A 16752-nucleotide genomic window follows, 5' to 3' on the forward strand; every position below is an offset into this window, starting at 1 on the left:
CATGCCCAACTTGCAGTCTTTGAGGACACTGGACGATGGAATGCCCTCAACAGGGACATCTTCCCCATTCAGATGCTGCTCATAATGAAGCCCCCCAACCATCACAGGAGGAAATCTCTTCACTGCTGGTGCTGACAACGGAAGACTGAGGGTACTTGGAATCCTTCACCCCCACATCTGGTGAGTCCACGAAGCCCAGGGTAATTGGGATAGTATCTGGTAAGATTATTTCCTTTCTTTTGGATACTGGGGTAAGTCTATTGGTATTAAATGAATATCAAGGTCCATTAGAATGTTCATCTGTTTCTATTGGTGGCATGAAGGGCATACAAGAAACCCCATACAAAACAATGCCTCTATATTGCTCATTTCAGGGAGTCACCCTTACTCACTCTTTCTTGGTCATTCCTCATTCCCCCACTCCTTTACTAGGAAGGGACATCCTACACAAACTGGGAGGAATCATTCATTTATCAACCCTACACCAAAGCTACCCCTATTTATTATTATCTTAAGAACAGAACTCTTCCTCAGACATTCCATATCCAAACAGACTTAAATCCCAAATTCCTCAGCCCTGTAAATCCCATAGTATGGAAAACTGACTCCCCCATGTTAGCTACCCACCATTGTCCAATTCAAATTTCACTGAAGGATCCTAAATGCCAAACAGTGGTCCCACAATATCCCCTAATGGATTATGGGGACTCAAGTCCATCATCTCCCAACTTTTGGCTGCCAATATTTTATTTTATTATTTTATTTTATGTTTTTGAGATGGAGTCTTGCTCTTGTCACCCAGGCTGGAGTTTAATGGCGCAATCTTGGCTCACTGCAACCTCTGCCTCCCAGGTTCAAATAATTCTCCTACCTCAGCCTCTCGAGTAGCTGGGACTACAGGTGTGTGCTACCATGCCCAACTAATTTTTGTATTTTTAGTAGAGATGGGGTTTCATCATGTTGGCCAGACTGCTCTCGAACTCCTGACCTCAGGTGATCCACCCGCCTTGGCCTCCTAAAGTGCTGGGATTACAGGTGTGAGCCACTGCACCGGGCCTAGCTGCCAATATTTTAATCCCCACCCATTCTCCCCACAAAACTCCTATTCTCCCAGTTACAAAACCAGATGGCTCCTATAGACTGGTTCAGGATTTGCAACAAATCAACTCCACTATTGTTCCTGTTCATCCTGTTGTCCCAAACCCCTGTACCCTCATATTGCAAATTCCTCCCAACACTAGCTATTTCTCTGCATTAGACCTCAAAGATGCCTTCTTTTACTATCACTCTACATTCCTCCTCTCAAAATCTTTTTGCTTTCACTTGGACTGACGCTGATACATGCTACTCCCAACAACTCACCTGGACTGTCCTTCCCCAGGGGTTTAGGGACAGCCCTCAGTATTTTGGTCAGGTGCTTCGATTGGACCGTTCCCAACTACCTCTACGACCCAGCGTCTTGTTTCAATATATGGACAATTTACTTCTTTGTAGTCCCTCTCTAGAACATTGTATTCAACACACAGCCAGGCTTTTAAATTTGTTGGCTGAATGTGGGTACCAGGTATCCAAAAGGAAGGCCCAATTAACCTCTCCAAATGTTTCATAGCTAGGATTAATTATAACTCCAAATACCCAGGAAATTCCACTAGCATGAAAGCAAGACATTCAACAAATCCCATTTCCTAAGACAAAAAGGGACTTACTTTCTTTCCTCAAATTAGTGGGATATTTCTGATGATAGATAGCAAATTTTGCCACTGTCACTAAACCTCTTTATGAACACACAAGAGGAAATCTTGACCAACCACTCACTCCCACCCCAGACCTTTATCATGCTTTCTGTCACCTAAAATGTGCCTTATTACAGACCCCCCACTTTAGGCCTTCCAAACCTCCTAAGAACTTTTCATCTATATTTACACAGTTCTCATAATCAGGCCCTTGGACTATTAGCCCAATCCATGGGAGATTCCCTCCAACCAGTGGCATATTCTTCAAAACAACTAGACCCCATTTACAAAACCTGGCACCTTTGCTTAAAAATTTTTGCCACAGCCTCTTTAATTATCCCTGAGGCACAAACTCACATTCTACGAACCTCGTCAGGTATTTTCTTCTCACAGTCTACAAGATATGCTCAGCCGTAAGGCGCTCACCTCCATCTCATCCTCTCGCATGCAAGCCCTACATTCAACCCTCCTTCAGCCCTCCATCTCTCTTCATAGATGCTCACCCCCCAATCCTGCTACTCTTTTATCTTCAACACTGATTTTGGACCCTGACCAACACTCATGCTCTGATCTAATTGAAAGTTCTCGCACCATGTTTTGCCACCTTACTTCCACTCACATAAAGGGAGCCCCAGATTGATTTATAGATGGCAGCGCATCAAAAAACCCTCCCCTCCAAGCAGGATATCCCGTCATTGAGAGATATCATGATGATACCCGCTCTCTTCCACCTAGAAGAGTTGTAGAGGCTGCCCCCTTGCCTTTGGGCACATCCTCCCAACAAGCAGAATTAGTTGCCCTAATAAGAGCATTAACCCTAGCAAAAAACACACAAGTTAATATATACCACCGATTCTAAATATGCCTATAACATCAACCATTCCAATGCCCAAATTTGGAGCAAGAGGGGCTATCTCACAGCTAAGGGAACTCCTATCATTAATGGAAAACTAATCCATCCTCTATTAAAGGCTGCTCTACTTCCAGAAAAGGTTGCAGTTATCCATTACAAATGACATCAATCAGATAAAAGACACATTTCTTTAGGGAACTGTGAGGTTGACTACTGGGCAAAACACACCTCAACCCATCATCCAATTCTCCAATATCTATTTCCCCTCACACAACATATCCCCTCCTTTTATCCCGAACACCAAATACAACAACTAATCACAGCAGGGGCACAATTCAAACTCCCACACTGGTTCATACAAAACAAATTAGTCCTACCTGACCCTGAAAAAACAACTCTTGGCCAGGCGCAGTGGCTCACGCCTGTAATCCCAACACTTTGGGAGGCCAAGGTGGGTGGATCACGAGGTCAGGAGTTTGAGACCAGCCTGACCAACATGGTGAAACCCTGTCTCTACTAAAAATACAAAACTAGCCGGCCGTAGTGGTGCGCGCCTGTAATCCCAGCTACTCCGGAGGCTGAGGCAGGAGAATCACTTGAACTCCGGAGGTGGAGGTTGCAGTGAGCTGAGATCATGCCATTGCACTCCAGCCTGGGTGACAGAGCAAGACTCTGTCTCAAAAAAACAAACAAACAAACAAACAAAAAAAAAAACTCTGTTATGGGACATCCACAAACTCTTCCACACTAGCCATTCCCCTCTACAACATTTCTTAAGTTTCCACATACACATAAACCCAGATATAAAGGAACAGTTGAAAGCCATTTTCCATCAATGCTCTATTTGCCAGAAAGCTTCACCCCACTTCAACACTAGACTCCCTTCTTTTCCAACCCATCAAGACAGGGGAACCTTCCAAGACAAGACTGGCAAATTGATTTTACCCATATGCCCCCAGTAAAAAAGGTTCGATTTCTTTTGGTTCTGGTTGATACCTTTTCAGGATGGGTTGAGGCTTTTCCGACAACCAAGAAATGAGCTTCGACTGTCACCTCCAAATTAATAACAGAAATCATCCCCTGGTTCAGGGTGCCTCTTTCTTTTTAATCTGAAAATGGTCCTGAATTCATTTCTCAAATTACTCAAACACTTGCACAAACCCTACGAATCACCTGGAAGCTACACATCCCCTATCAACCTCAATCTTCAGGAAAGGTTGAAAAAATTTATGGCATTCTAAATAGCACCCTCACCAGGTATTCACTCCAAACACATAAAGACTGGGTTACACTTTTACCTTTGGCCCTTCTGAAAATTCGGGCACTCCCACGGAAGCCTTTAATGCTCAGCCCCTCTGAACTCATACATGGGAGTTTTGAGCATGAGTATTTGAGCTCATGCTCCTTTTGTTCCACCTCGGGGTCAAGCCCCACCTCTAACAACCCCTCTCATTTCCCTTCTTCGGCATACCATCCACCATTTCATTTGGGAATATGCTGAAAAATACTTGCCACAACCTGTTGCCATCTCCTTTAATCCCTTCCTACAGTCAGGAAACTGGGTTCTGGTAAAAGGTCCCAGCCCTACACGAATCCCAGAGGAAAAAGAACAGAAATTCACCTAAGCAGCTACGTCTCTTTCTCTCTCAAACTTTCATTGCTTCCTAACTAACCTTGTTACAGACCTTCTGTAGAGGACTACGTGCTCGCAAACGAGACGTTCCCAATAAGTACTGCTCTTGCAAACGAAGCAGGGTGTTCCTTCCCTGCAAACAGGGAGGACAAAGGAGCCAGCTGCAAACAGCAGGCCCTGGGGACTGGTTAATGTGTAAACATCTTGAGAAACCAGCAAGTCAGGAAAAGGTCAGAAAAACAACACGTGACTTGTGACTTGGCAACATTCCACAACCGAAATTGTATGAAATAAAGTAGAGCGTGCCGTTCGGGGCGGCCGCCATGTTTGTCTCGTCCTGTGTTGTCTTGTGTGTTCATTCCTTTGTTTAGGAAACACGCGGACCCCAACACCTTCAGTGGTAGCCTTACAAAACTCTCATTATACATCCTGATCAGCTCCTTACTATTCCACGGGATTTATGGCTTCAAGGAACTTTCCAGGACTTTACTCCTACCCAAATAACTTTTTCCTCCTCTTGCTTGTTTCTTTCAATCTAAATTCCCTAATCACATCAACCTCACCAATAGAATCACTCCTCACTGCTATCAAACAAGAACGTTCTGTAAACCTTACACAATCCCTCTTGCTGCAAGCTAACTCTTCCTTTGCTCCAGAATGCTAGATGTGTTTATCACTGTCTTCCTCAGCTTATACATCCCTTCCTACACCCCTTCATGACCTTTTAACAGAAAAACATAACCCTAATCTATAAATTCCTTTTTTGAAAGAGTTGACCCTCTGGTCGGCGATTATCTCACTTCCAGGGCCAATCAGGCCAACAAATTATTTCAAACCTATTACAACTCCCTACAACGCCTTAAGTCACAAGACCCTCCCATTGAAGGGCCTCTAATTAAACACACCCCCCTTTGACAAGAAGCCTCACTTTGCTTTTTAGCCTCTGAGGGAAATTTCCCTGTAAGATCCTTAACACTTAACCAATGCAACTGCATTATCATTGTTAAACACCCCGCTGACCATCACACTAACCAAGTTGACTACCAAGTATCACCTGAAGTGAACGGAGCATTTCTGCAACCCGCTCGTTCTACAGCCCCTCCCTCAACCAATGCCTCTGGCCTAATTTGTGCTGTCCCTAGAGCCCACCTTTATCCATGGCTCAATATTAATGGTGCAACATCTAATCGCATTAAGTGTGTAAAAAAGTAACTCTTCCTATATCGCTACTATAGTGGGTGTCTCCTTGACCTCCTCCTTGTCCACTTGGAGTAATGAAACACAGGAAAGAAAAAACATCCCATCTTTAATTCACTTGTTTTCTTTCCGTATCTCCACCTATATTTATGACAAAGGCTTATTTTTTGTGTGTGGCATCAACACATATCTTTGTCTCCCCACCAACTGGACTGGAACCTGTACCCTAGTTTATCTTTCTCCCTCCATTGGAAAAGTTCCTCCCAGCCAACCTTTGCCTGTTCCATTCATCCAATATGTTAGGAAGAGGAGGGTCATCCACGTCATTCCTTTAATGGCTGCCTTGGATATAACCTCCAGACTTGGATTCGGAGCAGGCAGATTGGCCACTTCCTTAACACACTTTAAAGCTCTTTCCACAGAATTACAGGGTTCTTTAGAACATATGGCCTGAAGCATTATAAGAGTCCAAGACAAACTAGACTCCTCGGCTGGAGTAGTCCTCCAAAATAGATGGGGACTAGATCTAATAACGGCTGAAAAAGGGGACCTCTGCCTCTCATTGGGTGAGGAATGTTGCTTTTATCTCAACCAATCAGGGCTAGTAAAAGACGCTGATGAAAAACTTAAATAAAGGGCTAAAAAGCTAAGGGAATATCAAAACAACTGAATAGATTGTTGGTTTGGGAACAAAATCATAACGTGGGTCATCCCATTCCTGGGCCCCCTCCTAATGAAACGCCTAAGACTCATGTTCTGACCCTGCCTAGTTAACCTTATTCAAAGATCTTCAACCAACAGGATCATGGCCATTTCACAGACAACTATCCAAAAACATCTACCTATAGCATTACCCCTTCTTTCTTCAGCACTTACAATCTTACCTTGCATCCTCAGTATACTTTGGTCCTTTCATGTCAGGAGGGTCAAATGTAGGTGCCAAAGATCTAAAAATTAAGAGTTGAATGTAAAACTCAAATAAAATTGAAATCAAATATAACTTGTTTAGTGTTAATGTTAACCTTTTTCTTTCTTTTTTTTTTTTTTTTCTTCAGAGGCAAGGTCTCACCCCATCTCCCAGCCTGGAGTGCAGTCGTTTGATCATAGCTCACTGCAACTTTGAAATTCTGGGCTCTGAGGAGATCCTCCCACCTCAGCCTCCCAGGTCGCTGCGACTACAGGCATGTGCCACCATACCCAACTAATTCTTTTTATTTTTTGTAGAGACAGGGGTCTCTCTATGTTACCCAGTCTGGTCTCGAACTCCTGGACCCAAGTCATCCTCCCCCCTTGGCCTCCCAAAGTACTGGGGATTACAGGTGCAAGCCACAGCACCCAGCCAACTTTTTTCTTTATAAAACTATATGCTTACAGTTCTCCTCTGGCCTCTAATACTTTTTCATCCCTCCTCTGGTTCCTTTTTGCACCTTCGAGCACTCATTGTTGATGTGTCACTAACCTCTGTTTTTCTTTCTCCAGACTCAAAACCTCAGGAAATATATCTCCTTACACCCTCATCCTAGCTGTCATTCCTTACTGATGATAAGCCACTTGCAAATGGAAGTTTAAACACCACCTAAAACTGAACATATCCAAACCGCTGTCTTCTCTCTAAGCCCTTAACTCCTTAACTTTCTTAACACCATTAGTGCCATGGTTCTTCACTGCATCCTGTTCAAAGTGAAGCAATCTTCAAATCCTTTCTCCTTTACCTCTTCTTCATGCTTTCACTCAGCTATGGGGACCTATCCCCTCAAGTCATGTCCACTCTTCCTTTACAGTCTTTCTCACACATTCTCCTCATCCCTCCTGACTGCCACAGTAATCGTGGCTGAGGGCACCTCATGTACAGAACTCTCTTCTCTCCATCCAAGCATCCACATCAAGAATCATCTTTCTTTAATACATCTATCTACTATTCAGAATATACTGGTGGCTCATAATGGCTCCTACTGCCATCTTACTCTCATTTCTGACTATATTTACATCGTTGCCTTTCTCTTCAGTTAACTGACATAGCATCTGACCTTTTTATAATCCAAGTTTTTATGCTATTTTAATCTTACTTGTCTGCAAAATAATACACTTCTCTTGAAAACACTTCTACAGTGAAAACAGCCCAATTCCTTGCCAGCCTCGTACAAAATAATGCTCTTAACCTAATTACTCGAGTGGTACCCCCATAGGGCTTTATGTCTACAGTGCAGCATGTGCATATATTCAAATATCTCTCAACACATCTAAAATTATTTTATAGATTTCAAGCTTTCTGCTTCTGAAACTCTGCTCAAATAAGGGTGTACAATACTCTACAAGTATCTAAAACAATACATAAGTCTGAAATAAAACTTCAGATCAAAATATGTTCAATGCATAATGATACTCACCTTTTTACCTTCCTTTGGTTATTTCTGAGACCATTCTATAACAAAAGAAAATGAGAAATAGTTTCAGATTACTAAATCAATCATCTTCCTTTCTCTTGTTATCTTTCCTCCTGTATTTCCAGATGGCTCGCTGACCAATTTCTTAGTCCATCAATGTCTGTATTCTCATCAAGCCCTGTATAAACACTTAGTATTGTAAGACTTAACTTTTTGCCAATCTAATGAGTTTAAAATAGTATCTAATTGTTTTGATTTACATTTTCCTGATACCTAGTAAAGCAGCTTTTAATATTTGTTGCCCATTTGGGTATCTCTTCTCTGAACTATCTGTTTATATACTTTGTACATTTTTCTACTGAGTTGCTTGCCATTTTCTTATCGATTTTGTAGTTCTTTATAACAGAATACTCTTGTAACACTAATCGTCAAAAGCATAGATTTTGCTCTAAGTTCAACATTGCCTGCTTATGTGCACCAAAAAGTTATCTGTTTTTTGTTTGTTTTTGTTTGTTTGCTTGTTTGTTTTTGAGATGGGGTCTCACTATGTTGCCTAGGCTGATCTCGAACTCCTGGGCTACAGCGATCCTCCCACCTTGGCCTCCCAAGTGCTGCAGACTATATGCATGTGCCACTGCACCAGGCTAAAAAGTTATCTGATTTCAAGTTTACTTTTAATGTTAAATTTAATTCTAATTTTTTAAAACAGAAATAAACTATATTAGAGAATCTTTAAATATTATCCCATTGGTAGGAGAGAAAAGCAAAATCATAGGAATATATTAAAATATAGGGGTGAGTGAGGAAAGACAGAAGTGACGTGTAGAAGGGTGAGGAATGGAACTTAATTTTAAAAAGAATCAAAAGGCTGCTGAGCCGGGCACGGTGGCTCACGCCTGTAATCCCAGCCTTGGGGAGGCTGAGGCAGGCAGAACACGAGGTCAGGAGCTCGAGACCAGCCTGACCAACATGTTGAAACTCCGTCTCTGCAAAAATTAGCCGGGTGTGGTGCATGCGCATGTAATCCCAGCTACTCAGGAGGCTGAGGCAGGAGAATCGCTTGAACTGGAAGGCGGAGGTGGCAATGGGCCAAGATCTCGCCACTGCACTCCAGCCTGGGTGACAGAGGGAGACTCAACCTCAAAAAAACAAAAAAAAGGCTGCTGAATATTATCATTTAGTAAGAGTGCATAAGAAAAAATATAAAAATTATGGTGGAATACTAGAAGTTATTTTTAAATGAGGAAACGCACAGAAAAATAAGATTAAGTAGGAAGCTTCGAGACTAATATGATACCGTAAACAATGAAGAAATGTGTAAACTGCTACTGTTAGAATTTATCTCTGATGTATCTGCTGGGACGTCACTTTCAGATGATGATTCAGAAGCACTAGAAGAAAAGGGTGTAACTGTTAGTTTATTAATTCTGTTTTTATCACTTCTTTCTCTAAATTCTCCTTAAACATACAAATTTCTCTTTCAGACAGAAATATGAATATGTTAAATATCTCAATTGTTTGTCTACACTTACAGTGAGTTGTTCACTAAAGGGCTGCTTTGGGAGTCACACGTAGCAGCAAAAGAACCAGAGGGCGTGGAGTCAGGTTTCTGAAAGAAAGAGAGTCCCTTAGTAGGCTTAAATGCAACTAATTATTTCTCTACAGAGGCTCAGTTTCTGTGTACTATCACATTTATTTCAACACATTTACCAAATCCACAACCATAAACAATTACAAGATCAATAACTTTTTTTATGGATGTTTGGTCTGGATTTTATTTTATTTTTTATTTCATTTTTCTGGATCACAGGACAGATAATTTTTTTGTTTGTTTCTTTTCAGACAGGATCTGGCTCTGCTGTCCAGGTTGAAGTGCAGTGGCACGATCTTAGCTCACTGCAACCTCCACCTCCCAGGCTCAGGCAATCCTCCCACCTCAGCCTCCCAAGTAGCTAGAACTACAGGTACATGCCACACACGCATCTAATTTTTTTTTTTTTTTTGTAGAGTCATGGTTTTGCCATGTCGCCCAAGCCAAGCTGGTCTGAAACTCCTGAGCTCAGGAGATCCACCTGCGCTGGCCTCCCACAGTGCTGGGATTACAGGTGTGAGCCACCACACCCAGCCACGGCCCCATGGCACATGGCTCATTGGTGCGACACAGAATGGAGGAATCATTTTGCTAAATCACTGGCTGTCTTGGCATAATGTAACCACAGTCTAACCTGAAGTCAACTTCAGAGGGAATTTTAAAACATAAAAATTTAATCCAAAGGCAATACGTACCACTGAGGTTTCTTCTGATATCTCAAGCAATGCAAGTTTAGCGGCCAATTGTTTTGCTTCTTGTTTACTAGAACCTGTACCAATACCATATTCTTTGTCTCCAATTTTGCATTTATAATGAAATCTAGGAGAAATCATAGAGGGTACTTATCCAAACATGAAAAATATAGTAAATCCAACTTACGATTAAAAAAAAAAACATTAACAGAGATCTTAAGATAATACCAATTTATTAGATTTATAGTTCATATCTTGCATAATTTAAACCCTCAGTAACCTGCCTGACCAATTTCTCTGAATAACCAGGATCAGTTGACATCTGAGCTTGCGTTTTCCAGGCAATTTCTAATTTTTGGTTGCTTTGCTGAAAGATCTGGCACAAAGGCACTAAGTGGTGATTTTTTTTGTTTTTTAATTCCCCAAAGGTCAAAAGATATGGAGGTAGAAAAGAAAGAGGTCCAGTGAATTTTTTCAGCAGTGCTCAAATGGGAAGGAAAAAGCCAGCAGAGAAAGTGGATTTGACAGGAGAAGCTATGAAGTTACAGCGTAGGGGAAGAGCAAAGCATGGATTCTGCTCTAACTGCAACATTGTCTGCCATCTGCTTATGTGCACAAAAATTTGAGAAAATCCCCACAGTGTAGATTCCCTATACTAAAGTCCACACTCTCCTATTAGATGTAAGGACATTTGTGGTTAGGCCAGGATACCTGGACAATTATATAAGAACTATTTTTAAGGGATAAAACAATGGACATGGTAATTTATATCACAGAGTTACTACATATTACTGCAAAATGATTCCAGTATTTGAACTCCTTTTCCTTTGTGCTTCTATTGAAGGCCATTGATAGAAACACATCCAAACAGGGTGAGTCTTCCCTGCTAGACCCTGAATTAAATAGCTGGGTTGAGTAACTGGATCATTTCTACAGCTCCTATTTTTTTCAGACACTGTCCCCCCGCAAATAGATTTCTTCTTTCTTTTAGGTATCTAATGTTAGAGAGCATAATTCAAAGAAATCAAAAAAGTGAGCTACAGAAAATAAAATAGTCTCTTAATTATCAAGATTGACTCAACAGATTCACTTTTGACTATTTCATTCCAATGAATACTATCACATGTTTTTCTTCCTGGTTTTGGCCCAAAAGCCATGACTGTGAATAGCTGAGTCAATTCATAGAACAGTATCCTAAAGTGATGATTTGAACTATTTGCCATGTAGATATTTTTTTTCTTCTTTCTCATTAACTGGTTGGTTGTAGTTGAAAAACAATCGCCTCATACTCCTTTGATTTCTGCTTTTTTCAGTTCCAATCCATTCTTTAGCCTCATTTCCAGGAACATCTTAGCTCAGTGGTGACGTTCTTAGTAACTTTGAAACTCTAGCTTATCTGTCTCATCAGATCCCTCAAATCCTGGTCTCCTCTCAGTCTACGGCTAAAACTCATTCCTTCTGATACATGGTATTTGTTCATTTAATCAAATTTGAAGGACAAATACCTGAACAAAGAGCTCCCTGATCTGACAAGGGTGAAGAGTCATTCTATACATGTGGCAGAGAGGTTTTCAGATAGTTACCACCATCATGTCCTCAATGACGAAAAGATCTCTGCATTCTTTGAGCAGTGGCACCCTGTACCCTCTTGTTCCACAGACTAAACCATCCAGCTACACCTCTGAAATAAAGGATTACCCTAATTTGATCAATTACGGTAAGTGGGCTCCATGGCTTCAGCAATTAAGCATTTTAATTACAAATTAGAAATCAAATTACTATCAATCATATAAAACCTTCCATATAGAATGTTTAAAAGGACACATATTTCTGGAAAATTAGACATGAAAATAAACCAACTTTATTGCTTAGATACAATGAAACAGAAAGAAAAGCCAAATTATGTCTTACCCTTCTGGCCCATGCACCCCCGATGTACATTGTTCATAATTTACAGTTAGTCTTTTCTTCTGGGCAATTCTATTGACAACACCTATGTAATTCCCAATGGATAATCCTTCTGAAGAACTGGTTGTTGTCAATGAAAAAGGACTAACTGCCTACAAAGAAAAAAAAAAAAAAATTCTTGTTTAATATAAATGACAACAAAGATTTAACCTTTTAAAAATCATTCTTCTAATAAAATTACTAAATGAGCAATGTGAAAGACAGCTTGGATGTTATATATTTTTCTATTATATTACCTTGAGTAAAAGTGTGACTATCTATCTCCCTCTACCAGAAAAAATCTACAAAGATAGATTTTAACAATACGAAAGAAGTTGCTTTTTCTTGTTTGTCTTTGGAAAGTACTATAACACGTTCTAGCTTGTTATATTCTTTCTAATCTCAAAAAATGAGGCAAGAGATACTGGATCACAACTTAATGAAAAAGATGAATATAATAGCGTGATTTCTACTATTGTTATCTCTACCTTTTTTTCTTAGTCCAACAAAAATCTTGTCCAAAGTTTTGCTATTTTATTTTTTTAATTTTTTTGAGTCAGGGTGTCACTTTGTTACCTAGGCTAGAGTGCAGTGGTGCAACCTCAGCTCACTGCAGCCTTGACCTCCTGGTTTCAAGCGATCTTCCTGTCTCAGTCTCACAAGTACCTGGAACTACAAGTACACACCACCACATCCGGGTACTTTTTTTGTATTTTTTGTAGAGACAGGGTTTGGCCATGTTGCCCAGTCTGGTCTCGAACTCCTAAACTCAAGTTATCTGCCTGCCTCAGACTTCCAAAATGCTAGGATTAGAGGTGTGAGCCACCACACCCAGCTGAGTTTTGCTATTTTATTAATCTTGTCAAAAAACTAGCTTTTGGTTTTATTGATCTTTATTTTTTTTCTTTTTTATTTCTTTTATAGTAATTTCAACCATTGTTATTTTCTTTCTTCTGCTTTTTGGGGGTAAGACATTCTATTTTTTTTCTAACTTCTTGACTCAATTTTCTACCTCATTAATAATTATAATTTGTAATTTTGCTTGATTTTTTTTTTTATTTGGTTAGAAGGATATCTTTAAGTAGATTTTTCAAGAAAGAATCTTGAAACCTAAATTTTCCCAAAATTTTCCAAATCTGAGAATAGTCCTCTGTTGTCTAAAATGTAAATGACTTCATGTCTCATTTTATAAGCATTGCTACACTATCTCCTGGTTTATAATGTTGCTGTGCACAGCATGAAACTTTAAAAATATTTACATTTTACATAGTTTTCTTCTTCTCTCTAGATGCTTGTAGAATTCTTTCCTCATCTCTGGAGTGCAGTACTTTCATAAGAATCAATGTTGGGGCCAGGTGTGGTGGCTCATGCCTGTAATCCCAGCACTTTGGGAGGCCGAGGCAGGTGGATCACGAGGTCAGGAGTTCAAGACCAGCATGGCCAACATAGTGAAACCCTGTCTCTACTAAAAATACCAGAAAATTAGCTAGCCATGGTGGTGGAGGCCTGTAATCTCAGCTACTCAGGAGGCTGAGGCAGAGAATTGCTTGAACACGGGAGGCAGAGGTTGCAGTGAGCAGAGATTGTGCCACTGCACTCCAGCCTGGGCAACAGAGTGAGACTCTGTCTCAAAAATAAAAAATAAAAGAGAAAAAAAGAATCAATTTTGGTCTGGGTGTTTCTAAATTTTCCTGTATCTATTAAGTTGTTTTAACCTGTAGCCAAGTCTTTATTTCATAAACATTTTCTGCTGAAATCTCTTCAGATCATTTTCTTCTGTACTATTTACTCTGTTCTTATTTTCAGGGACACCAGTCACATGTATATTGGTTCTCCATTATCTGCTCTCTGTAAACACTTGGCTCTCTATATCCACGGGTTCCAAATCCCTGGATTCACCAATCACAATCAAAAATATTTGAAAAAAATTGCTGGTTGCATCTGTACTAAACATATTCAGTTTTTTTCCTTGTCATTATTCCCTAAACAATACAGCATAACAACTACTTATAGCTGGCTGTGGTGGCTCACACCTGCGATCCTAGCACTTTGGGAGGCTGAGGTGGGCGGATCACTTGAGCTCAGGAGTTCAAGACCAGCCTGGACAACATAGTGAGACTCCATCTCTACAAAAAATACAAAAATTGGCCAGGTGTGGTGGCTCGTGCCTGTAGTCCGAGTCAGTTGGGATGCTGAGGTGGGAGGATCACCTGAGCCTGGGGAGACTGAGGCTGCAGTGAGCCTTGATCATGCTACTGCACTCCAGCCTGGGTGATAGTAAGACCCTGTCTCAAAAAACAACAACAACAAAAAACTATTTACATAGTATTTACATTGTATTAGAGATATTATAAGTAATTTAGAGATGATCTAAAGGATAATCATGTACTGCATAATGACATTTTGGTCAACAATGGACTGCATATATGACAGTGGTCCCGTAAGATTATAATGGAGCTAAAAAATTACTGTCATCTAGTGAGGTCATAGCCACTATAATGGCTAATTTTTTGTATTTTTAGTACAGACAGGGTTTCGCCATATTGCCCAGGCCAATCTCAAACTCCTGGGTTACAGCACCATGCATTACTCACATGTTTGCAGTGACACTGCTCTAAACAAATCTACTGTGCTACAGTCTTATAAAAAAGTCTGGCACATACAATTATGTACAGTACATAATACTGGATAATAATAAGTAACTGTTACTGGTTTATATATTTATTATACTTTTTAATCATTATTTTAGAAGGCACTCTTTCTACTTAAAAAAAAAAAAGTAAACTGTAAAACAGTCTCAGGCAGGTCCTTCGGTAGGTAATCCAAAAGAAGGAATTGCTACAATAGGAAAGAATAGCTCCATGTATGTTATTGCTCCTGAACACTTTCCAGAGGGACAAAATGTGGAGGTGGAAGACAGTGACGCTGATGATCCTGATGCTGTGTAGGCAGGCTGGTGTGTGCGTGTGTGTTGTAATTTTTTTCTTTCTTTTTTTTTGAGACAGAGTCTTGCTCTGTTGCCCAGGCTGGAGTGTAGTCACAAGATCACAGCTCACTGCAGCCATGACATGTCAGGCACATGACCCTCCTGCCTCGGCTTCCTGAGTAGCTGGAACTACAGGCACGTGCCACCAAGCCCGGCTAGTGTTTTGTATTTTTAGTACAGACAGGGTTTCACCATGTTGCCTAGGCTAATCCCAAACTCCCAAATTCAAGTGATCCACCTACCTTGACTACCAAAGTGCTGGGATTACAGGCATGAACCACCATGCCCAGCATTTTTTTTTTTTTTTTTTTGAGACAGGGTCTCATTCTGTCACCCAGGCTGGAGTACAGTGGCATAATCATGGCTCCTCGACATCCCAGGCATGAAACACTGTGCCCAATCATGTTTTAATTTTTTAACAACAAAGTTTAAAAGTTAAAAAAAAAGTTTAAAATTCTAAAAATAGAAAAAAGCTTATAGAATAAAGATGTAACGAAACAAAATATTTTTGTACAGCCATACTATGTGTTTTTGTTTTCGTTTTTGTTTTGTTTTGTTTTTTTGAGATGGAGTCTCGCCCTGTTGCCCAGGCTGGAATGCAGTGGCATGATCTCGGCTCACTGCAACCTCCGCCTCCTGAGTTCAAGCAATTCTCCTGCTTCAGCCTCCCAAGTAGCTGGGATTACAGGCGACCCCCACCACACCCGGCTAATTTTTGTATTTTTAGTAGAGACAGGGTTTCACTGTGTTGGCCAGGCTGGTCTCAAACTCCTGACCTCAGGTGATCCACCCGCCTCGGCTTCCTGAAGTGCTGGGATTACAGGCATGAGCCACTGCGCCTGGCTGCGTTTGTGTTTTAAGCTAAGTGTTATTAGGAAAGAGTCAAAATGTTAAAAATAAGAAGTTTATAAAGTAAAAGAGTTACCGTAAGCTAAGGTTAATTTATTATTGAAGAAAAAAATTTTTAATAAAATGAATGTAGCTTATGTATACAGAGTTTATAAAGTCTACAGTGGTATACAATAATGCCCTAGGCCTTCACATTCACTCACCACCCACTCACTGACTCACTCAGAGCAACTTCCAGTCCTGCAAGCTCTATTTATGCATGGTATGTGCCCTACATGGGTGTACTTTTGTTTGTCTTTTTTTTTTTTTTTGAGACAGGCTCCCCAGGCTGGAGTGCAATGGCACGACCTCAGGCTCGCTGCAATCTCTGTTTCCCGGGTTCAAGCAATTCTCCTGCCTCAGCCTCCCAAGTAGCTAGGATTACAGGTGCCCGCCACCACGCCCAGCTAATTTTTTGTATTTTTAGTAGAGATAGGGTTTCACCATGTTGGCCAAGCTGGTTTTCAACTCCTGACCTCAGGTGATCCACCTGCCTCAGCCTCCCAAAATGCTAGGATGACAGGTGTGAGCCACCGCGCCTGGCCTTTTGTCTTTTATACTGTATTTTTACTGTACTTTTTCTATATTTAGATATGTTTAGATACATGAATACTAAATTGTGTTACGATTGGCTACAGTTTTCAGTACAATAACATGCTGTACAGGTTTGTAGTCTAGGAGTAATAGGCTATGCTACATAGCCTGGGTGTGTAGTGGTTACTCCATTTAGGATTGTGTAAGTACTTCTGTGATGTTTGCCCAATGAGAAAATTGCCTAAGGATGCATTTCTTACAATGTATTCTCCTTGTTAAGCAACGCATAACTGTATATGGGAAGATGCAAATAG

General features: G+C 40.7%; 1 protein-coding gene across 4 annotated transcripts in view; it reads right to left on the reverse strand.

Moving 5' to 3' along the window:
- The window catches only part of EIF2AK2 (eukaryotic translation initiation factor 2 alpha kinase 2), a 53675-nt gene that overhangs the window by 25695 nt on the left and 11228 nt on the right, over positions 1-16752 (reverse strand). For all 4 annotated transcript variants that reach the window (XM_025354869.1, XM_025354870.1, XM_025354868.1 and 1 more), the window contains 6 exons: positions 11995-12143; positions 10087-10210; positions 9333-9409; positions 9098-9191; positions 7804-7838; positions 6301-6363 (listed from right to left, as the gene is read on the reverse strand). In XM_025354869.1, coding sequence (XP_025210654.1) covers positions 6301-6363; positions 7804-7838; positions 9098-9191; positions 9333-9409; positions 10087-10210; positions 11995-12143 — 542 coding nt within the window. The remainder of the gene's footprint in view (positions 1-6300; positions 6364-7803; positions 7839-9097; positions 9192-9332; positions 9410-10086; positions 10211-11994; positions 12144-16752) is intronic.

This window comes from Theropithecus gelada, chromosome 13 (assembly GCF_003255815.1).
Source record: "Theropithecus gelada isolate Dixy chromosome 13, Tgel_1.0, whole genome shotgun sequence".
Classification (NCBI taxonomy): Eukaryota; Metazoa; Chordata; class Mammalia; order Primates; family Cercopithecidae; genus Theropithecus; species Theropithecus gelada.